The sequence below is a fragment of the Chiloscyllium punctatum genome, chromosome 41 (assembly GCF_047496795.1).
Source record: "Chiloscyllium punctatum isolate Juve2018m chromosome 41, sChiPun1.3, whole genome shotgun sequence".
Classification (NCBI taxonomy): Eukaryota; Metazoa; Chordata; class Chondrichthyes; order Orectolobiformes; family Hemiscylliidae; genus Chiloscyllium; species Chiloscyllium punctatum.
The window spans coordinates 44902330-44927317 of record NC_092779.1 but is presented as its reverse complement, the minus strand read 5'-3'; the positions used below and the strand labels follow the sequence as shown (position 1 = coordinate 44927317).

Below are 24988 nucleotides of genomic sequence, written 5' to 3'. Positions count from 1 at the left end.
TTTCAGATTTTTGTAACCTTCTTTGTAAAGATCGTTTTTGCAACCTCCACTTTACACATTTTAAAATACTTTTGAAAGTTACTCTCACATCACCCTCTTGCCGAACAGTAAAAATCATTATTCTTAAGCTGTTATACTTTGAGGATCATTGAGCAATGTCCAAATGGTGGAGGAAGAAGTATCAACTTTATTTAAATTGGGTTAAGAAGAAGACATTTGTTATTTTCTTATTTACACAATAAGATGGATGGTAGTTTATGATACCCTAGTGAATATTTTGTACTGTTTGATCTTCCAATATGCATTTAGTGATTAAAATAGTTAAATTGGACATGTTTGTATTATTCCTACATTTCCACATGTTGACCATGTATTGTTCTTGTGACTGTAGGACTACGATGATGGAATTCCGTGGTCAGAGGAGAGAGTTGTCCGAAAGGTCCTCTATTTGTCATTGAAGGAATTTAAGAACTCTCAGAAGCGGCAATATGGTGATATCAATGGAAGCAGTGATGATAAGATACATGGGAAAGATCTGAATGGTAAGTGAATAAAGACACTGACCAACATCACTACAGGTCAAGTTATACTTGAAAATGTCTGTTTACTGGAATTCAACAAAATTGTTGGAACTTCAGCCAAGTTGCCAAATGGATTTGCATCCAGAATAACATAGGATTTGCACACTCAGAAAACTTGCCACAGGTTATTTTTTAGGCCAATTGCTTTTCTTAAAGTAAAATGTCAGCTTGCAGATAAATGCTACCTAGAGTTTATTTCAGTTAAGCTTTGAGGTTGAATGAGTTGTTTCTAAAAGATTCATGTGATTCTCAAAATGCCTTAGTTGAAATTGATTGTAATAAGAGTTAAAATTGGACTTATTAAGTTTATCAGTGCCAAGCTGGTTAACTTGTACAAAGTACAATTTCCACCCATTTGAAATCATAATGTACACAAGTTAGGACCTGCAGCATAAAAATGAAAGTAAGAGGGACAGTCAACTGGAGTAATATTGGTGTATTTATGCGGATTTGACGAAGATATTATGTAAATTGCAATTACAGAATGTGTGATGTTGTTGCTCTTTTGTAGCTTTACCCCTTCTACCAACTAGGAGAAAGTGAGGACTGCAAATGCTAGAGATCACAGTCGAAAAGTGTGGCGCTGGTAAAGCACAGCAGGTCAGGCAGCATCCAAGGAACAGGACCGTCAACGTTACGGGCATAAGCCCTTCATCAGGAAGCCCCCACTTTCCTGATGAAGGGCTGATGCCGGAAGTGTCGATTTTCCTGCTCCTTGGATGCTGCCTGACTTGCTGTGCCTTTCCAGCGCCACACTCTTTGACCTTTTCGACAATACTTGCCATGACACCACAAACCCTGAAAAATAATGTATGGTTGCATTCTTTTAATCTCAACATCAGATATTTATTTTCTCAGTAGTGGTATTTTGTAGCTCAAGATGCTTTTATACCATTTTTTAATGTTCTGATTTCAAAAATTAAGAGATTACATCCAATTTATATATGCAAATGAACTTAATTGGATTGTAATTTCTCTTTATACTTTGGATGCTACTTTAATCTTGGTAAGCGTCTTCTGTCTAAGCCTCTCTGTAAGGATGCAAGGACAGAAATGACACCTCAGTGTTATACAGATGATATTTTGCTGGCCACACTTTTTCAGTAATCTGCTTTAACTGTGTATGATAGTAGAAAACTGTTATAATTGCTGCTCTGGGAGAATATATCTAATTCCTGTTACATCTGGGCTGAGCAGAAACAATTTTTGATTTGTGAGGAACCGTAGAACCAAATATCTTTTCAGCATTGGATGCAGCAATGTGGCTAATTCTGTTTGTGCCAAGTCTTGACTACAACAATTGAAATTGATTTTTCTATGGACTCCCAACTATTTCAAGTTCTCAGTAATTATCTTTGTAAAGTTATTTTTTCCCATATCTCTTGTGATTCTGTTTATAAACATTCTCCAACCAGAAGAAAGTCTTCTCCTATTCACCTTTTATCTTTGTTTTTCACATGCTTTATGATCCCTGATACTCCCTTCAGAGGCCTGGGTGTACCTTGAACATTAGAATATTACAGCACATTACAGGCACTGAACTGTGAAACCAGACTGAAGTCCATCCAACCTTAACTATTCCATTTTCACCCATATGTTTATCCAGTGACCATTTTAAATGTGCTGATTGTCAGTGAGTCGTCTACTATTGCAGGCAGTATGTTCCACGCTGCTTCTACTCTGAGAAAAGAAACTACCTCTGACATCTGTCCTATATCTATCACCCATCATTTATAAGCTATGTCCCCTTGTACTGGCCATCATCATCTGAGGAAAGAAAGCTCTCACTGTCCACCCTATCAAACCCTCTGATTATCTTATATGCCTCAATTAAGTCACCTCTCAACCTTCTCTCTCACAAAAACAGCCTCAAGTTCCTCAGCCTTTCCTCATAAGGCCTTTCCTCATAAGACCTTCCCTCCATACCAGGCAGCATCGTAGTAAAAATCCTCTGAACCCTTTCCAAAGCTTCCAAGTTCTTCCTATAATGCAGTGATCAGAACTGTACGCAATACTCCATATGCAGCTGTACCAGAGTTTTGTACAGTTGTAACATAACCATATGGCTCCGAGACTCAATCCCTCTACCAATAAAAGCCAATATGCCATATGTCTTCCTAACAACTCCATCAACCTGGGTGGCAACTTTCAGGGATCTATATACATGGACACCAAGATCCCTTTGCTCGTCTACACTACCAAGAAACTTACCATTAGCCCAGTTCTTTTTATTCCTGTTGCTCCTTCCAAAGTGAATCACCTCACATTTTTCCGCATTAAACTCCATTTGCCACATCTCAGCCCAGCTCTGCAGCTTATCTACGTCCCTCTGTAACCTGCAACATCCTTCGGCACTATCCACAACTCCACAGACTTTAGTGTCATCCGCAAATTTACTAACCCATCCGTCTTCGACCTCATCCAGGTCCTTTATAAAAATTACAAACAGCAGTAGCCCCAAAACCGATACTTGCGGTACACCACTAGTAACTGAACTCCAGGATGAACATTTCCCATCAACCATCACCCATTGTCGTCTTTTCAGCTAGCTAATTTCTGATCCAAACTGCCAAATCGCCCTCAATCCCTTGCCTCTGTATTTTTTACAATAGCCTACCGTGGGGAACCTTTATCAAATGCCTTATTGAAATCTATATACACCACATCAACCACTTTAACCTCATCCACCTGTTTGGTCACCATCTCAAAGAACTCAATACAGTTTGTGAGGCACAACCTACCCTTCACAAAACCATGTTGACTATCCCTAATCAACTTATTCCTTTCTAGATGATTATAAATCCTACCTCTCTTTATCACCTCTTCCAACACTTTACCCACAACAGAGGTAAGGCTCCCTGGTCTATAATTACTAGTGTTGTCTCTACTCCCCTTCATGAACAAGGGAACAACATTTGTTATCCTCCAGTCTTCTGGCACTATTCCTATAGACAATGACGGCATAAGGATCAAAGCCAAAGGCTCTGCAATCTCCTCCCTGGCTTCCCAGAGATTTTTAAGATGAATCCCATCCAGCCCTGGGGACTTGCTTATGTTCACACTTTCCAGAATTTCTGACACCTGTTTCGAACCTCAACCCTCTCTCTAGTCTAGTAGCCTGTATCTCCATATTCTCCTCGACAAAAATGTATTTTTTCAGTTTGCGTACTGACAAAAAATATTAATTTCATGCTTCTCCTGTCTCTTCTGACTCCACCCACAACTTCCCACTACTGTCCTTGGTTGGCCCGAATCTTACACTAGTCATTCTTTTATTCCTGACATACCTCTAGAAAGCTTTAGGGTTTTTCTTGATCCTACCTAACAATGACTTCTCATGTCCCTTCCTGGCTCTTTTTAGCGCTCTCTTTAGGTCCTTCTGGGCTAACTTGTCACTTTCAAGTGCTCGAACTGAGCCTTCACCCCTCATCCTCACACAAGCTTTCTCCTTCCTCTTGACAAGAGATTCAACTTCTTTTGTAAACCACGGCTCAACCAGTTCCTCCCTGCCTGTCAGGTACATACTTATCAAGGACACAGTAGCTGTTTCTTGAATAAGCTCCACATATCAATTGTGCCCATACCTTGTATTTTCCTTCCCCCATCCTATGCATCCTAAATCTTGTCTAATTGCATCATAATTGCCTTTCCCCAGCAATACCTCTTGTCCAGTGGTGTATACCCATCCCTTTTTCATTGCTGAAGTAAACATTACCAAATTGTGGTCCCTATCACCAAAGTCCTCACATACCTTTTAAATTTACTGGTTCGTTACCCAGTAACAAATCAAATATGGCCTCAGCCTTTGTTGGTCTGTCTACGTACTGTCAGGAAACCCTCCTGCACACATTGGACAAAAACTGACCAATGTAAAGTACTTTAACTATAGTATTTCCAGTTGATATTTGGAAAGTTAAAGTCCCCCATAACAATTATCCTGTTACTATTGCGCCTATCCAGAATCATTTTTGCTGTCCTTTCCTCTACATCTCTGGAACTATTTGGAGCCCTATAGAAAACTCCCAATAGTGTCACCTCCTTTCCTGTTTCTAACCTCAGCCCATACTACCTCAGTAGATGTGTGCTGAAATGTCCTTTCTGATACCTTAGTACTGTCCTTGCCTAACAATGCCACACCTCCACCTCTTTTTCCTACCATCCCTGTTCTTATTGAAACATCTAAATCCTGGAACCTGCAACAACCATTCCTGTCCTTGGTCTATCTATGTCTCCAAAATGGCCACAACATTGGAGTCCTAAATACCAACCCATGATGCAAGTTCACCCACCTTATTCTGGATGATGTTGGTGTTGAAGTAGACTCACTTCAAACCACCTTGAGGCTTGCTGGTGCATTCTTGCGACCTTGAAACATTTATTTCTGACCTCACTACTGAATCTCCTGGACATGAGCTACAATTTAGGCTCCCATCCCCCTCCCGAAGAGCATTAGCAAATTTCCCCTCCAGGATATTGGTACCCCTCTCTAGTTTAGGTGTAGACCATCTATCTCCAAATGAGCCCCAATTATCCAGCTATTCAAATACCTCCCTTCTGCACCATCCCTGTAGCCAAGTGTTCACCTGCTGTCTCTCCCTATTTCTCTCCTAGCTAACATGTGATACAGTTAACAAACCAGAGAAAACAACTGTATGTTCTAGCTTTAAGCTTCCAGCTCAGCTCAGCTTGAATTTTTGCCTTAAATCCCCATCCCTTTTTCTACCTATGTTGTTGGTGCCTATGTGGACCACGACTTGGAGCTGCTTCCCCTCCCACTTAAGGATCCTGAAAACACGATCCAAGGCATTTCTTGCCATTTTCGGGATTTGCCATTCACTGTCCTAATATTTAATTTGTATCTTATGATGACCCATTGAAGTCCCCTTGTGATTTGAACTGATAATTTGTGTTTTTCATATGTTTGCTTCAACTTCGAAGGTGAACTAAGCAAACGTTATTGTTGAAGTGAGGTCTGATGTGAATTAATAAGCAGTTCTATTTCATTGTGGTGATTGTACAGAGTGACTGTTTTGATTTGGCTCACTTAATTCAAGCAGTACAGCATGATACCAAAATTAAAAATATGTTGAATATCCCTACGTTAATGAGTTGTGTCCATTGCCTTCTAAAACGTGGCTTTTAACTATTCTGCATAATTCATGATCTTTTCATTCTAGTGGATGTAATTACAAATTTCTGTTCATAATCTGATTGGTAACTGTCATCAATCAATTTAATTTGCCAACTTTCATTGTATGTATTATTTCCCCACTGTATGAAAAAAGGATCAAAAGTATTTTAGCACAATTGATATAAGATGTTTTTATGTTTGCTGAAATTGGCTGGTAAATTGTTTATTTATTCTGGGGAGCAGCATATGAACTAATTCATTAGTATCTTGAAGACCACTTGACTTAGGATTTTATAAATGTATCTGATTTGAATCAGGGCGGCACAGTGGCTCAGTGGTTAGTACTGCAACCTCACAGAACCAGGGTCCCAAGTTTGATTCCAGCCTCGGGCGACTGTCTGTGTGGAGTTTGCACTTTCTTCCTGTGTCTGCGTGGGTTTCCTCCGGGTGCTCCGGTTTCCTCCCACAGTCCAAAAATGTACAAGTTAGGTGAATTGGCCATGCTAAATTGCCTGTAGTGTTAGGTGCATTAGTCAGAGGGAAATGGGTCTGGATGGATTACTCTTTGGAGGATTCGTGTGGACTTGTTGGGCCAAAGGGGCAGTTTCCACACTGTAGGGAATCTAATCTATTTAGAATCAACTATGGTCTCATTATTCAATAATGAATTTTAAAAAATCTCAATCTGGCTCTGACTTCAGTGCCCCTTTCTATAATAGGTTGACTAAAACTACATTCTGCACGACAACTTTACTATCTTGTAATCTGTGCCTCTGTTTCTAACATTTAAAGTGCTAATCGTTTGTTTTATGGTTAAATGTGTCTCTAGTTACAATTTTAGCATCTTTTACCTGAACACATTTTCATTTGGTATGTACTCCCAGTTCTAGATTTTTCACAAAACATAACTCACGAACTTTTTTTGTGATACCTGTCCATCTTTTGTATTCAAATCACCTGTGTCTTGCTGAAAAATTTTCAGTCAGGCATTGCCATGCTCTCTGATCTCTAAATGCCACATTCTCTTCACTTGGATGGCTATTTTGAGATTATACCTTCTTTGTCTAATTGCAACATCAAATGCGCCTTGGACGCAAACATAAATTATATATCCCATCATTGCTGTAATTATTTATCTGACTCTCAACTTCCTGCTCATCAACCAGCATTCCATCTATGTTGTTACATTTCCCATGGTATCGTTTGCTTGATTTTTTTTCCCCAGTTATCCTCCTGTGAAGAACTTCTCCCTTTTCAAAATCCACATGGAATTGCTCAACTGCATACCCCAAAATCAGTCACTTCAAAATGAGAGCTCCATTAAATTTGTCAGGTATAACTTGCCTTTTTATAAATTTGGAAAGACTATGGATAGAAGTTTGCTCGCAGAGCTGGAAGGTTTGTTTTCAGACATTCCGACACTACACTAGGTAACATTATCAGTGAGCCTTCGGTGAAGCGCTGGTGGTATGTCCTGCTTTCTATTTTTGTGTTTAGGTTTCTTTGAGTAGGTGATGTTATTTCTGGCTCTTTTTCTCAGAGGATGGTAAATGGGGTCCAAATCGATGTGTTTGTTGATAGAGTTCTGGTTGAAATGCCATGCTTCAAGGAATTCTCGTGCGTATCTTTGTTTTGCTTGACCTAGGATAGATGTATTTTCCCACTCAAAGTGGTGTCCTCCTCCGTCTGTATGTAAGGAGACTAGTGATAGTGGGTCGTGTCTTTTTGTGCCAAGTTGATATTCATGTATCCTGGTGGCTAATTTTCTGCCTATTTGTCCGATGTAGTGTTTGTTACAATTCTTGCAAAGTTTTGAATTATAATTGTTCCACATCTTTTATAACTTTCATTTTCTAACTCAAACCTTTTTTTAATATATAAACACAGAAATGGGAATAATTTATTGGTCTGTCAAGGCCCCATATTGTGAGGCCTTTATTGTCTGGAAACCTATCTGATTCTTAAATATAGTCAGTGACTTAGTCTTCACAGTCTTGTGCACAGAGGATTCCACAGGTTCACTGCCCTCCAGAATGAAATAATCTCTCCTCAGTTCAGTCTGTACTGTCACATTCTGATACTGTGACCCTTGTTCTGGAATCCCCACATCGGGAAAATCTCATCCCTGCATCTAGTCAGTCCAGACTGAAACATAAAGTTTGACATTGATATTCTACCTTGTTCTCCAAAATCAAATGAGTTCAGCCTTAAACCTTCCCTCATATAATAGACCTGCTCTCTTTGAAATCAGTCTGATGAACCTTTGCACACACTCTGTAGCAAGATATAAGGAAAGTATTCCCGTTGTAGTCTCACAAAGGCCCCTACAGTAAGATATATTTGCTCATGTTCTCAAATCTTTTACAAATAAAGGCCAACGTATCATTTGCCTTCCTAACTTGCTTTCTGCATCTGCATGTTTGTTTTCATTTACTGGTGAACAATGAAGAGCTGTTGGGGTACAGTGTTAGCATTTCTACCTCTGAGCTAGAAGGCTTGTTCAAATCCCACCTGTTTCATTGGCATATTACAAGATTTTTAAAAAATTCATTTGTGGGATTATGAGCATTGCTGGCTAGACTAGCATATATTGCTCATCTCTTAACTACCCAGACAGCAGTCTAGAGCCACAAATTTTGCTGCGGGTCTGGAGTCACATGTAGTGCAGATCTAGCTAAGGGTGTCAGTTGCTTTCCCTAAAGGATATTATTTTGTTCCCCCAACAATCAACATTGGGCTTTATTGTCGTCATTTGACTCATTCCCGATTTTGTTTTGTTTTCAAATCTGGTCATGGTAGGATTGGAACCTGGGTCACTGGATTAAAAGTTTAGCAATGAGAACATCCCCTCCACTTGTGTTTTACTGCATTATACTCCATCTGCCAAACTTTTTCCCCCACTCAACCTGTCTATATCCCTATACAGACATTTTGTCATCACTACGACCTGGCAATAGTATGTTCACTTCCCTCATCTAAGTCGTTAATATATTGTAAATAGCTGTGACACGTGACTCGTGACAGGTTGCCAGCCTGAATATGTTCCCTTTACCCCAACTCTCTTCTGTTAGTTAGCTAATCATCTATCCATAATGCTAATATACTTTCCCCAACACTGTGGGCACATACCTTAAGTAGATTTGACTGCACTACAGCATCAAACCCTTTTGGGAATCCAAATATGTTACATTTACTGGCTCCCATTTACTCAATTTCTTAGGTCCTTGAAGAATTCTCAGGTTTGTTAGGCCTGACCTCATGAAGCCATGTTGATTGTCCTCAATTAGTAATTCTAAATGCTCCATTAATATGTGTTAAATAATGATCTCTAACGTTTTCTCAGTGACACACCTTAAGTTAGTGCACTGTTAGCCTTCAGTGCACTATTTTGCCATACTTTTCCCTTAGTGATTAGTTCTTCCAAATATTTATTCAGCTCATCTTCTATTTCTTAGTTTCCATTATTATTTCCCTAGCCTTATTCTCCAAGGGGTTCACTTCTTTTCATACATTTTAAGGCAGCTCTTATTGTCAGTTTTTGTTTCTTGCTGATTTATCCACCTAAGTTATTTTTGCCCTTTTTTTGTTGGCTTTTAAAATTTACTGAATTATCTAGGTTACTGTTAATCTTTGCCACATTGAAAGAAAAAAACAATGTGATATGAGCCATATCTCTTGATTAACTGTTGTTGGTTTATTCCCTTCCTTGAATCTACTTTCCTTGTTGCGATATATCTTTGTGTGTAATGTGCTATTTTCTTAGTCTGCATTGTCCCATCAACTATTTTTTTCTGTTAGGATGTCTGGGACATTGCTCATGTTGTCTTCTATGAAAACAAAACTGAAATCATTGTTTAATTACTAAGCTACATCTTTGTTCTCCATGATCAATTCTCCCTTTTCAGACTGTAAACACTGATATTTGCCTTTACTGATGTTTTTTGTAATTACGTATTTGTAGAAGCTTTTCTTGTCTACTTTTATGTAACTTATAAGTTTCCTCTTATGTTTTGCTTCTTTTCTCCTCATTTAATCAAACTCTCAGACTGCCTTTGTTTAATACTAAGCTGTTCTCAATAGTCAGGTTTGATGCTTTTTCAAGTAACTCCATCTAACTTCTTTGGATCAAATACAGTCGTTTGGTTTAATTATTGTTAGCCATGGTTGGGCTATTTTTCCTGTTGAGCTTTGTGCCAGAATGTTATGTACATCTGCATAGATTTAGATTGGACTGCTTCACTTTCTATTCCAATGATGAGCTCTGTCACATTATGGTCATTCTTCGACAAGGATCTTGCACAATGAGTTTGCTAATAAACCCCTTTTCATTGCACAGTGCTAAATCCAAGATCATGTTCCAAAGCTGGTTCCTCCAATGTACTGGTTTTAAAAAGAAATTCACACAGTATAGGAATTCATCAGTCACATCATTATTATTGGTAATGTAGTTTGCTTAATCTGCATGTATATTAAAGTCAACCACAGTTACTGTAACATCTTTGTTACATGCCAAGGGGTGGGGGTGGCACCCAGGCAGATATTGAGGAAAGAGATTGGTCTGAGACTGGTACAGTTGAGAAAAAGAGGACAACAAACAGGGCAGGCAGGAGCAATTAAACTGCATTTATTTCACCGTAAGAGGCCAAACAGATAAACCAAGTGAAAGTAAGGACTGCAGATGCTGGAGATCAGAGTCAAAGAGTCTGTTGCTGGAAAAGCACAGCAGATCAGGCAGTATCTGAGGAGCAGGAGAATCGATGTTTCGGGCATAAGTCCTTCATTGGGAATGGAGCTGTGAGCCAAGGGGGTGGAGGGATAAATGGGAGGGGAGGAGTGAGGCTGGGGGGAAGGTAGACGAGAGTGCGATCGGTAGATGGAGTGGCGGTGATGGTGATAGGTCAGAGAGGAGGGTGGAGTGAATAGGTGGGAAGGAAGATGGGCAGGTCATGGGGGTGGGGAGGGGGGGAGATAAGATAGATGAACTCAGGGCATGCTTAGAAAATGGGCCTGGGATATCCTAGCAATTACAGAGATGTGGCTCAGGGTTGGACAAGACTGGCAGCTAAGTGTTCCAGGTGTAGATGATATGGGAAAGATCGGGGGGGGTGGGTGGTGGGTGGTGCAAGAGAGTAGGGGGAGTTTTTGATAAGGGATAACATTGCAGATTTATTTAAGGAGGATATTCCTGGGAATGTGTCTAGGGAAGTTATTTGGTGGAACTGAGAAATAAGAAAGGGATGATCAGCTTATTGGGATTGAATTATGGACCCCCAATAGTCAGCAGGTAATTGAGAAATAAACGTAAGGCAATCTCTGTTATCTGTAAGAATAGTAGAATGGTTATAGTAGAGGATTTTAACTTTTCAAACACAGACTGGGACTGCCTCAGTGCTAAGTGCTTGGATGGAGAGGAATTTAAGTGTGTACAAGAAACCTTTCTGATTTAATATGTGCGTGCTAGAGAAGATGCAAAACATGTTAGAATTCTTTGAAGAGGTAGCAAGTAGGTTAGACCAGAGAAACCCAGTGGATGTTATCTACCTAGATTTCCAAAAGGCTTTTAAGGTGCCTCATGGGAGACTGCTGAGTAAGGTGAGGGCCCATGGTGTTCGCAATGAGCAACTGGCATGGATTGAGGATTGGCTGTCTGACAGAAGGCATAGAGTTGGGATAAAAGGTTCTTTTTCAGAATGGCAGCTAGTAATGCATGGTGTCCTGCAGGGTTCAGTGTTCGGGCTGCAGCTGTTAACTTTATAAATGATCTGGATGAAGGGACTGGGGGCATTCTGGCAAAGTTTGTTAATGATATGAAGTTAGGTGGACAGGCAGGTAGTTGTGAGGAGGTGGGGAGGCGACAGAAAGACTTACAGTTTAGGAGAATGGTCCAGGAAATGGCTGATGAAATTCAATGTGAGCAAATTCCAGGTCTTGCTTTGGAAAAAAGAACACAGGCATGGGCTATTTTATAAATGTTGAGAAAATTCATAAAGCCGAAGTACAAGAGATCTGGGAGTGCTAGTCCAGGATTCTCCAAAGGTTGAGTTGTAGGTTGAGTCCGTGGTTAAGAAAGCAAATGTAATGTTGTCATTTATTTCAAGAGGGTTGGAATGTAAAAGCAGTGAGATGCTACTAAAGCTCTGGTTAGGCCCCAGTTAGAATGCTGTGTCCAGTTTTGGGTCCCACATCTCAGGAAGGACATACTGGCACTGGATTGGGTCCAGCGGAGATTCACATGGATGATCCCTGGAATGGTAGGCCTAACATACGATGAATGGCTGAGGATCCTGGGATTGTATTCATTAGAGTTCAGAAGGTTGAGGAGAGACCTAATAGAAACTTAGAAGATAATGCATGGCTTAAAAAGGGTGGAAATTGGGAAATTGTTTCCGTCAGGCGGGGATACTAGTACTCGTGGGCAAGGCCTTAGAATTAGAGGGGGTCAATTTATAATGGAAATGAGACATTTCTTCAGCTAGAGAGTAGTAGGCCTGTGGAATTCATTGCCACGGAGTGCAGTGGAGGCCATGACGTTAAATGCCTTCAAGGCAGAGATTGATAAATTCTTTAATCTCGCAAGGAATTAAGGGATATGAGGAGAGTATGGGTAAATGGCGTTGAAACGCCTCTCAGCCATGATTGAATGGCGGAATGGACTTGACGGGCCGAATGGCCTTACTTCCACTCCTATTTCTTATGGTCTTATGGTCTTGGGAAATAAGGCAGGGCAACTGCCTGAGGTGTCCATGGTGGGGGAGCACTTTGTGGCCAGTGACCATAATTCTATTAGTTTTAAAATAGTGATGGAAAAGGGATAAACTGAATCGAAAAGTTGAAGTTCTGAATTGGAAGACATCCAATTTAGACAGTGTTAGACAAGAACTTTCAAAAGTTCATTGTGGGAGTGAATGTTCGCTGGTAAAGGTATGGCTGGAAAATGGGAAGCCTTCAAAAATGAGATAACGAGGGTCCAGGGACAGTATGTTCCTGCAGGGTGAAGGAAAAAGCTGGTAGGTGCAGAGAATGCTAGATGACTAGAAGAACTGAGATTTTGGTCAAGAAAAAGATGAAAGCATGTGTCAGGTATAGACAGGGGAATCGCGTGGTTCCCCAGAAGTGCATAAAAACAGTAGGAGTATACTTCAAAGACGTTAGGAGGGCAAAAACGGGACATGAGAGAGCTTTGGCCAACAGGGTTAAGGAGAATCCAAAGGGATTCTACAAATATTAAGGACTAAAGGGTAACTAGGGAGAGAATAGGGCCCCTTTAAGATCAGCAAGGCTACCTATGCATGGAACTGCAGGAGATGGGGGAAATACTAAACGAGCGTTTTGCAACACTCTTTACTGTGGAGAAGGATACGGAACATGGAGAACATGGGACATAATAGCAACATCTTAAAAATGTCCATTCATCAGCGGAGGAATTGCTAGATGTCTTAAAGTTCATAAAAGTGGGTAAATTCCCAGGATCAGATCAGGTGTACCCTAGAACTCTGGAAAGTTAGAGAAGTGATAACTGGGCTCCTTGCTGAGATATTTGTATCATCAATAGCCACAGGTGAGGTGTCAAAGGATTGGAGGTTGGCTAACATGGTGCCACTATTTAAGAAAGGTGGTAAGGAAAAGCCAGGGAACTATAGACAGGTGACCCTGAGATCAGTGGTGGTCAAGCTGTTGGAGGAAATCCTGAGGGGCAGGCTTTAAAATTTTTTTGGAAAGGGATAGTCAACTGATTTGGGATAGTCAACATGGCTTTGTGCATTGGAAATCATGTCTCATGAACTTGATTGAGTTTTTGAAGAAGTAAGCCAGGATTGATGAGGGCAGAGCAGTGGACGTGACCTAGCTGGACTTCAGAAAGGCTTTCGACAAATTTCTTCATGGTAGACTCTGATCTAACCTTGCTAATCAGAATAGTGGGAGAACTAGCTATTTAGATATAAGACTGGCTCAAAAGTCGAAGACAGAGGTAGGTGGTGGTGGAGCGTGACTTTTCGGACTGAAAGTTTATGACCAGTGGTGTGCCACAAGGATTGGTGTTGGGTCCATTGGTTTTCATCATTTATATGAATGATGTGAATGTGAACATTAAGAGATATGATTAGTAAGTTTGCAAATGACAACAAAAGTGGAAACTTAATGAACAGCCAAAAAGGTTATCTTAGAGTACAATAGGATCTTAATCAGATGGGCCAGTGGGCTTAGGATTGGCAGATGGAGTTTAATTTAGATACATGTGTGGTGCCATATTTTGGAAAAGCCAATCAGGGCAGGACTTATACACTTAGGGTAAGGTCCTAGGGAGTGTTGTTGAACAAAGAGACCTTGGAGTGCAGGTTCATAGCTCCTTGAAAGTGGAGTTGCAGGTAGGTTGGACTTCAAAGAAGGTATTTGGTATATTGGTCAGTGCATTGAGTTGGGAAGTCATGTGTCTGTACATTACACTGGTTAAGCCACAATTGGAATACTGTGTTTGTTTCTGTTCTCCCTGGTTTAGGAAGTGTGTTACGAAACTTGATAGGGTTCAGAAAAGTTCTACAAGCATCTTGCTCAGGTTGGAGGGTTTGAGCTATAGGAAGAAGCTGAATAGATTGGGGCTGTTTTCCTTCGAGCGTCGGAAGCTGGGGGGTGACCTTATAGAGACTTATAAGATCATGAGGGGCATGGATAGAGTAAATTAAGTGTTTTTTTCCCCAAATGACATAGTTTTAATGTCGGCGGAGTGGGGGGTGGGAGATTAAAAGGGACATAAGGGGCAATGTTTTCACACGGGGCGGTGTGGGTATGGAATGAGTTGCGAGAAGAAGTGGTGGAGGCTGGTACAATTGCAACATTTAAAAAGCATCTGGAAGGGTTTAGAGGGTTGTGGGCCAAATGCTGGCAAATGGGACTAAATGTACAGGTCGTTCTGTTATCGCATACGTTTAGATATAGTGTATTTGCTGTAACATGATTGACAAATTGGGGACACTGTTTCTAATGTGCAATGTTTTATAGGATGGATTGGGCGTAACGGGATTCTGGCCTCATTAGTTTAAGTGGTGCTATTAATATACAATTTTCTCACAACACCGGATTGCACGAGAACGGAACTACCGCGCTAAAACAGAACTGACTGTATTCTGATATCTGATCGGCATAGACAAGTTGGACCGAAGGGCCTGTTTCCATATTATGCATTTCTATGACTCGAAGATGCAGGAGTGGAAGTATGCAGTTCAGCTCATTGAGTCTGCTCTGCCATTTAATAAGATCATGGCTGATCTGATAATCTTCAACTGTTTTCTGGGCTTTTCTCCGTAACCCACAATTCATTTATTGATTTTTTAAAAAAAACCATGTCTTATCTCGGTCTTGAATGTACTTAATGGAATAAAATCCTCATCTGTCTTAACTGAGCAACATCTTTCTGAGGTTGTGCAGTCTAACTATAGCAGACTCTGCCATAAGTGAAAACAATGTTTCTGCATCTTCTCTGTCAAGTTCCCTCAAGATGTGTGTGTTTCAATAAAATAGTCTCTCCTCCTCCTTTTATCTTCTTTTACCTTTATGAGCATAGGCCTGATCTAGTCAATCTTGCCTCATATATGACAGTTTTTCCTGATGTAGTATCAGCTTAGTGAACCTTCCCTGGACACCTCCAATACCAATATATCTTCCCTTAGATAAGGGACACAGAACTGTTCATAGTATTCCAGCTGTGACGTGACTTGTGATTTGTATAGTGTTATCAAAACATCTTCACCGGTTTTCTTCATTCCTGGTGTAATAATGAAAACAATTTATTTGCCTTCCCTATTACCCATTGAACTTGATGCTAGCTCTTTGTGATTTGTGGATGAGGATTCCCACAATCATCTTTTGCTTTTGGCAGTCTTGCTCCATTTAAGTAACTTTGAACTACTTTGTCATCTTCCTACCAAAGTACATAACCTCACATTTCTCACTTTTCCATCTGCCAGGTTTTTGCCCACTCACTTAACCTGTCCACATTCCTCTGCAGACTCTGTCATCCTCACCACTTATCTTTCCATCTATTTTTGCATTACGGTCGGTTCTTCAATGTGAATTGGCTATAACACGATTGAAGAATTTGGACCATTATTTGTAGAATGTGAACTTTCCCTATCTGTATTGGCTATAACATGATTCTGGTCCCATTGGTTTAAATAGTGCTGCTATTACGCGATTTTCTTTTAATGTGGGATCGCATGGCAACGGAACAATTGTGTTCTATCAGAACAGACTGTATCTCAAACTTGGCTATAGCCTGTTCACAAATGTCTCTAAGGTACAAATCAATTTTTCTAGAAGAGAATGAAATGTTGCGTCCATGGTTCTTCCCACGTGGAGTCTTGAATTTCAAACAGCTTAGTGATCCAGAATATACTTAAGCAATTTACAAACAGCTTAGGTATTTAACCAGGAACGTAGAGGGAAAAGCTAGATTAATGACACCAAAACCTTGCACTAGGTTCCATGTGACAGCTAAGCAGTGCATAATGAGATTTGCCAATAAATGCCCAATAAAATAATATTTGATATTTATCATGAGCTAAATTTGCAAAATTGTTTAAAAAATTTTGTGACAGCATAGCTGGTGTCAGATGTGACGAAGAAAGTTTTTTTTGTTCAAAACTGGCTTTTGTGCTGTTGTCCACAGATCTAAATTCACATTGCTGCTTTGATATATTTTAGTATCTCCTTAAATTTGTCTGAAACTTCAAATTACTTCTGAGTAAAACTCCCCCAAATAATCTCTGAAGTAGAAGTTTAGGTGAAAGATAGAACCTTTCAATTCAGAAAGCATCCTTGTTCGAAGTGGGAATTGAAGTGTTTTGTGCATTGATTTGAACTTTGAAATAAATTAATAGTCAGCTTAAACCTATTTTGCTACACAAAGCTTAAAATTACTGATGTTATCATTCTGGCATACAAATGCTTTGTTAATAAGTTGTGAAAATGTGTGTGACCTACAGAAATGGAAAACCGTTATAAGATAGCTCTTGCATTTGTAAAATCACTAAACTAATCAATTTCTAACAACATTACTCACTTATTCAAAAAGTACTCAAGTTAGTTTGGTGTAGTGCAACATTGATACAAATAAGCTTTCTGGTACGCTGCATATCTGTGTTTACAGGGGCACGACTCTCAAATGGATACCTTCTCTTGTGCGAAGGTAATGCAAAATTCATTGAATATTTTGCATATATACTTATGCAATTCAATTTGCATAAGTATATGCAAATTGAATTGTTGGCTTTTGGGTGAAGAGGTAAAGTGCGACTCTGAAGAAATGCTTGTAAACATGTGGAAAGATTGGATTTAGTTTTAGCCTTCTACTGTTTTTCTGGGAGATAACACCTGTGATGTCTTCTAATTGTATTTCTACCTTTTTACTAATCCAAATCTGCTTCCTATTGGAAAGATGTTGTGAAATGTGAAAGGGTTCAGAAAAGATTTACAAGGATGTTGCCAGGGTTGGAGGATCTGAGCTACAGGGAGAGGCTGAACAGGCTGGGGCTGTTTTCCCTGGAGCATCGGAGGCTGAGGGGTGATCTTATAGAGGTTTACAAAATTATGAGGGGCATAGATAGGATAAATAGGCAAAGTCTTTTCCCTGGGGTCGGGGAGTCCAAAACTAGAGGGCATAAGTTGAGGGTGAGAGGGGAAAGATATAAAAGAGACCTAAGGGACAACTTTTTCACACAGAGGATGGTACTTGTATGGAATGAGCTGCCAGAGGAAGTGGTGGAGGCTGGTACAATTGTGACATTTAAAAGGCATTTGGCTGGGTATGTGAATAGAAAGGGTTTGGAGGAATATGGGCCGGGTGCTGGCAGGTGGGACTAGATTGGGTTGGGCTATGTGGTCGCCATGGACAAGTTGGACCGAAGGGTCTGTTTCCATGCTGTAACATCTCTATGACTCTATTCTCTCCATCGATGCTGTCAGACTTAGAGTTTTTCCAGTAATTCTTGATTTTGTTTCTGCTTGGGGGAATGCATTGGTTGGATTTTCCAAGTTAGGACATAATCTCACCAACACCTTGTATTTAAACAATGGTTGTGGTGAGACATCAGCAAACTTCCCAGAAGCCATCGGTTCAGAAACTGCCTCTGGAAGCCTTGTCCAATTAAGGTTGCAGGAAGCCTAATCAGAGGGACCTATGTTGTCTGGTTGGTAGCTCGAATCTTGTAAAGGATATAGTCATCTTGGTACTCTATTTGAAAGAGGAAGGGTGTTAAACCCTGCATCTGGTTTTTTATCTTTCTATCAAAGTATTTCATTGCACTATAATACAAGTACCAACTTGTGTTTGAAAAAGCAGTGAGAAATTTGTATGCAGCAAAGTCTTAATTTCATGCTGATTTGAATGTTACTCCCAATTTGCTAAGCACTTCCTCTGTGGATGTTCTGTAAACTGCACTAAACTGTGGGTCATTCTTCCTTACAGTTACATGAAGGCATTCACCATGCTACAGTAGTTATTCTTCCTCAACTACTATTGTCATTGAACTCAGGGAAACCAAGAGAAGCAAGAGTGACAGATGCTTGAAAGCTAAAAAAATAGTGATCGACAGTGACCTTTTATCTGTCCACATGATGACAATACAAAACACCTTCTTTCAGAATGATTGATTGAATTCTACTATAGAAAGTGCATTCTGCTTATTGATTGCACAGGAATTTTTTTCCTGAATGGGTTTGGAGTTAAGGTTCACAATGGGAACCTACTGTTTACCCAGTAATGAGGTCCAATTTATTTGTCCCTGGGATGTGTGCGTCATTGGCATGCCTAGCATTGCTTGTCCATGATTGCCTTTGAGAAGTTGGTTAGTTGTTAACTTCAACTGATGTTGTCCATGAGGTTTAATGACCCAATTAGCAGCCTGGATGCAATTTTATATTTTGGTTTTCACGTATGGAACCTGATACTGTATATGGATCAAAAATATTGTAAATAACTCTGCTGAATTATTGAGCACGCCTGAAAAATTGGACTGAAAAATTCGGTTTAGGTGAAAGTTATTGGCACAGGATAATGGAGGTTTTTTTTTGCTTTTGGTCTAAATTCCAATGTGTGCAGTAAGTGTAGTGAGACCAGTTGGTAGAAGTACTTTCTTCATTCACTCAGATATGGCATTACTGGCTGGTTAAAGTTTATTGTCTGTCCCTAGTTGCCCTTGAAGATGGTGATGAGATGCCTCCTTGAATTACTGCAGTCAGTGTGCTGTAGGTTGACCCACAATGCACTTAGATGTGAATTCCAGTAATTTGACCAAGTGACTGAAGGAGTAGTGATATGTTTCAAGGTCAAGATGTTGGGTGGCTTGGAGGGACCTTGCAGATGGTGTTCCCCTGTATCTGCTGCCCCATCCTTCTAGTCTGAAGTGATCAAGAATTTGGTGTTATCTAAGGGTTGTTGAATTTCTGCAATGTGTCATGTAGATAGTACATACTCCTGCTACTGACCGTCAATCGTGGAGGGAGTGGATATTTGTTGATGCGATGTCAGTCGTGTGGGTTGCTTTGTCCTGGATAGTGTCAAGCTACTTAAGCGTTTTTGGATCTATACCCATTCCGGCAAGTGGGGAGTATTCCATCACACTCCTGATTTGTGCTTTGTAGATCGTGGCCAGGCTTTGAGGAATCCGGAGAGGAGTTAGTCGCTGCAGTGTTCCTAGCTTTTGACCTACTCTTGTCGCTACTGTTTATGTGGCGAGCCCATCGATTTTTCTGGTCGATGGTAATCATATTGAAATACATTGATTCTATATTTTTGTTCAGAATGCTGAACATAAGGATCTTTGTAAACTGGTTTGCATGTCCCTCGTCATGTTTGGTTTGAGTCAATAACTACCTCAGAGCTTCAAGTATGAATTAGGTAAAGGTGCCCTCAATTTATCCCTTCTGGCAAGGAAATATTTCTTGTCTATATTTGTATGAAAATGAGCAGTTCTGTTACTTTGACAACTTACCCAACAAATATGGGTCACATACAGTTAATGAATAGATAATGTAATCTAAGGTGCTGCCAATAAAAATGGAACCTATGTTGGTTTTTATTACAAAAGAAATTTGCTGGCCATACTGCATATTGATATCTCTGTATCACAGAGACCATTTTGAGAAGAGGGTAAGCCAGTTTGCATTGCAACTAAAAATTGACATCTTGGTACAGGGAGCAACAATGGATGTCGTGATAATAGGGGATGATATAGTGAGGGGGAATTAACAATTGCTCCAGGATTGTTGTCTAGGCTGATGTCAGTGATGTCTTGGCAATAGCTAATCTGCCCATATACTGGCATGATGGGGAGTGCCATATGGGGATGCAAAAATGAACAAGGGAGGAATTGAATTTATTGAAAGGGGACTTTTGATCTGGTTGTACTCTTTGCACTGAAGCATGCAAGTAAGTAAGTTAAGAAATTTGAGTGTACACCTAACTTTTTTGTGGAATGGGGTGTTTAAAATATTAATTTTTTTGTTAATCTAAACTGGTCTATATTTAGTAGTAACTGGGAAGTACTATGTAAGCAGGCTGTTTTGTTTGTTTGTTTCTTGTTGTTGTGGTTCTGTTCGCCGAGCTGGGAATTTGTGTTGCAGACGTTTCGCCCCCTGTCTAGGTGACCTCCTTAGTGCTTGGGAGCCTCCTGTGAAGCGCTTCTATGATGTTTCCTCCGGCATTTTATAAATGCCAGAGGAAAGATCACAGAAGCGCTTCACAGGAGGTTCCCAAGCATTGAGGATGTCACCTAGACAGGGGACGAAACGTCTGCAACACAAATTCCCAGCTCGGCAAACAGAACCACAACGAGCACCCGAGCTACAAACCTTCTCACAAGCTTTTTGTTTCTGTTTTGTTGCTTAGACAGGGCAAACATGCTGCTGTGAGAGCTCAGTTCCTGGATTGATCTGGATTTTTTAGGCCCAGTTCAGCTGGCTATAATTACAGGACTCTTCAGTGCAGACAAAGGCCATAAAATTGTGTTAAGGCAATTGAGTGTTAACCTGAAGTTTAGTGAATTAAAAGGAGTGTTTGATCTTTTTGCTTTTCTATCCTTCTCTCCCTGTAGGAATAGGTTCTTGCTGTATGAAAGGGCAAGTATTTAGGAAGTAGCTGATAGAATATACAGATTAAATTTTACAAACACACAAAAAGCAACATAGTGAATAATATAATTAAAAATAACTGAAACTCATTAAGGATGGTAGTACAGGTGACGACACGTCAAGTCTTTTGGATTCTATTGTGATCCAAGGCAAATGCATCTGGAGCAAAAGTTTGAAGTTCAAGCAGCATCTGCTCAATTTGATATGGAGGCTAAACCACAGACACTGTGGTGCATCAGGAATGGGGAAAGTTACCTGGATTCTTTGTGCATGTTGGTACATTCCCAGGATTCCTACAAGGAATTAGAAGGGTAAAAGAGGTCATGAAAAGTTGTTAGCAAACCGGATTAAGGAGAATCCCAAGGCTTTTTATACATGTGTAAAAAGCAAGAGGGTACCTCGGGAAAGGGTTGGTCCACTCGAGGACAAAGGATACAATCTATGTGTGGAGCTAGAAGCGATAGGTGAGGCCCGAAACAAATACTTTGTGTCGGCATTCACCAAAGGGAAGGAATTGGCGGAGGATGATCTTGGGGAAGGAAGTATCCAATTTCAAAGCCAAATTGCTATTAAAAATTAAGAGGTGTTGTGCGTCTTAAAAAGTATTAAGGCAGACAAGTCCCTGGTTCCTGATGGTATCTATCCCAGAATATTGAGGGAGGTAAGAGAACAAATTGCTGCAGCATTGACAGACATCTATGTATCCTTTTTGGCTACAGGTGAGGTCCCAGAGGCCTAGAGAATAGTCAATGTTGTCCCATTGTTTAAGAAGGGTTGGAGGAATAATCCAGAAAATTAAGCCTGAGCCTCCCGTTGCGGTAGAGAAATTATTGGAATGTAGGGGTATGGGTGGGTTACTCTTTGGAGGGTCGGTGTAGACTTGTTGGGCTGAAGGGCCTGTTTCCACACTGTTAGTAATCTAAACTAATTGAGAATGGCAAGTTTATAGTAGATAATAAAGAAGTTTATGAAATGAACAAATATTTTACTTCTGCCTTTAAAAGGATAGAAAATCATTTCAGTAAATAGTGATGAATCAGGCAGAGAAAGGGAAACTTAATTTAGTTACAGGAAATACTGAGGAAACTAATGCAGCTTCAAGCTGAGAAGTCTCTGGGTCCAGGTGAATTTCATTCCAAGGGTCTTAAAGAGGTGGCTAATGAGTTAGTTTATACATTGATGTTAGTTTTCCTAACTTCCTTATGACCAGAAAAGTTCTTGTCAGTTTCTAAAGTAGCAAAGAGAATCTCACTGCTCAAAAAGGTAGGGAGGCAGAAGACCTGAACCATATAAGCCAATTAGCTTGACATTTATCATAGGGCAAATGTTAGTCGTTTAAAGATTATTTAGTGGTTTGTTGTAATAATTCTCATTTATGATTGCCAAGAAAGCAATGCAAAACATTTTGAAATATTAAATTGTTTTTCAGTTTTCTGCCACATTGCCGCTGTGATATGTTTTAAAAAATAGTTTTGCTAAAGTGTATATCCTGCTGAAGAGTAATGATATTTATCCCTTAACTAGCATTGCAAACACTGACTAATCATCACATTGTTGTTTCAGGAGCTTTTTAGTTGCAAATTAGTGGCTACGTTTCCTCCATTACAATAGAAGCTATATAAAAAAACTTTGATTAAAAGCAAAATACCATGAATGCTGGAGATCTGAAATGAACACATTGCTGGAGAAACTCAGGTCTGGCAGTATCTGTGAAGTGCGAAACAGTTAACACTTGGTCTCATATATCTCTTCAGAACTGTTCTAGACTCAACCTACTGGATTTGATGTTGATTCTGTTTCTCTCTCCAGAATTGCTGCCAGACATTGAGTTTATCCAGAAAGCATTTTACTTCATTGGCTATAAAGCACTTTAAGAAATCCGGAGATTGTGAAAGGCACTATAGAAATTCTTTTATCTTGCCCAAATTCGAGAAAACCAGCAACAGACGCTCTTGATCCGAGTCAGAATTTTCCATGTTTCTGTTTCCACACCCTTCCACTCGCTCTGTTTTCAAACTTTCCTTCATGCTCTAATCCCCATATTCTTAGTATCATGCTTGTTAATCCTGGCTATACCCTTCTGTGGTTATAATACCTTTCCTGCATGTGGAGAGTTCAGCATAGTGTGTAGTGCTTTGACTGACTGTGGCCTAATTAATGTTGTTCTCAACAGGATGCATCTGAGTAGAAAAAGGTCTCAAATCATTGACTCCACATGTGATGCAAAACTACATAGGAATAATACCACCCACTTCACTGCCACACACAGCTGAACCACATGTGCCAATAAAATTCTGCTGCTGTATAAAATGATTTTCCCCTCCGGATTTTTAAAATTCCATTTTGTGAACTGCTTTTTCCATATCTGTAGGAACAGGAAGACCAAGTTTCTGCTTCCTGATATTGCCTGGTGTTCAGCAAACTACTTCACCAGCCATTGCTTGCATCCATGTTGTTTTACCTGTTCCTCCAGTCTTGCAAAGTACTTCCCTTGAACTTGGAGCTTTCTGTCACCAGTTAATCTAGTGAAACAATTGAAGTTACAATCAAGTCATATTGCCCATGACTCTAAGTGCAACAACCTATTTTCACAGCATAACCGAATCTGTACAATGCAGAAAGAGGCCACTCTAGATTGTCCACTACTCTGAGATTATACATTAATCTTCTGGGTATACCAAACAGCCCAAGAGAAAAGTTATCTTTAAAGTGGGGTTTAAGGCAAAGGGCAGAAGGTTTAGAAGAGATACGAAGAAACCTGTTTTCCTGTGATGGGATTTTGCAACACACTGCCTGAAAGGGTGGTAGAAGCAGAAACACTCATTACATCTGAGAAGTGTTTAGATGTGCACTTTTGATGCAAAGATATACAAGGCCATGGGCCAAGTGCTAGAAAATGGGATTAGAATAGCTAGCTGGTTGCTTTTGTTTTTGACTGCTGTAGCTGTGATAGACCAAAGAGTGTTTTTCTATGCTGTTGTTACCTGACAATGGTGCTTTCGTTTACTTTTGAGAAATGCCTTTGGGTGAAAATATTCGAGATGGGTTTTAGGTTATTTGATTGGATTGAGCCATTGGATAAAGGATGTGGTACACATGATATATTGAACCAAAACCAGCTATTTGGCAATATTTATGCTCCACTCAAACCTTTCTCCATCTTTTTCTTTTCCAAGTCTATCATTGTGACCTTCTATTCCATTCTCTCTTGTACTTCTTTAGCTTCTCTTTGCATCCACTGTTTCAGTCACTCCCCGTGATGGTGAGTTACATATCCTCATAATTCCTCTGGGCTAAGCAATTTCTTCTGAATCCCCAGTTTCATTTCTTGGTGCACCTTGTATTGATGGCTTCTAGTTATGATATTTCCCATAGGTTCAATCATTTTCTGTCTACCCACTCACAATTATTTCCATTATTCTAAAGATATCCGGTTGGTTACCCCTTTCTTCCCTTAAGAGAAAATAGATCCAGCCTGTCCATCGTGTAGCAGCATCTGTGGAGAGAGAGCAAGCTAACATTGAGTCTAGATGGCTGTGTTCATCAGATTTCAAGCATCTTTTTGTTTTCAGTACAGATTCCAGTATCTGCAGAATTTGCTCCAGCTTGTCTATCTTTTGCTTTACTGATGGTTTGTCCATGCCTTTTTGGTGTCATCTTGTAAATCATCTGTGTACAAGTATCCCGATATCCTTTTTAAAAAATGGCCACCAAAACTGTGTACAAGTACGCTCAAGTGTTGATTTCATATGGTTTTATCTAATCTCCCTGCTTTTTAAATTCTGTTCCCTGAAATAATACCCTAGTGCTTTTTATACTAATCTGTATAACCATTAGAGTAACTTCTAATAATTGGTACATTTGCTCTCTGAGATCCTTTTGTTGCCCTACCACTCTTAGACTTTCATCTATCCAAGTAATAAATGACCTCCCTTTTCTTCCAAAATAAACTTCATATTTGCCTGTGTTGAACTTAAGTTGCTGTTTATTTACTTATTGTGTAAGTTTATTCACTGTCTCTAATTTGTAGTCATTCTCCAAATTGTCTATACCCCATAATTTGGTGCTATTCATAAATTTAAAAATCTTAATTTTCAGTTCCGCACTTTAATTGCTAATGTAAATTGTGAATGGTGATCCCTGTAAAACACCA

At 39.9% G+C, this 24988-nt stretch overlaps 1 protein-coding gene across 2 annotated transcripts in view; it reads left to right on the top strand.

The window, feature by feature from the left end:
- The window catches only part of LOC140465027 (protein Jumonji-like), a 449631-nt gene that overhangs the window by 192350 nt on the left and 232293 nt on the right, over window positions 1-24988 (top strand). For both annotated transcript variants that reach the window (XM_072560822.1, XM_072560821.1), the window contains one exon: window positions 392-542. In XM_072560822.1, the coding sequence (XP_072416923.1) occupies window positions 392-542 (151 nt within the window). The remainder of the gene's footprint in view (window positions 1-391; window positions 543-24988) is intronic.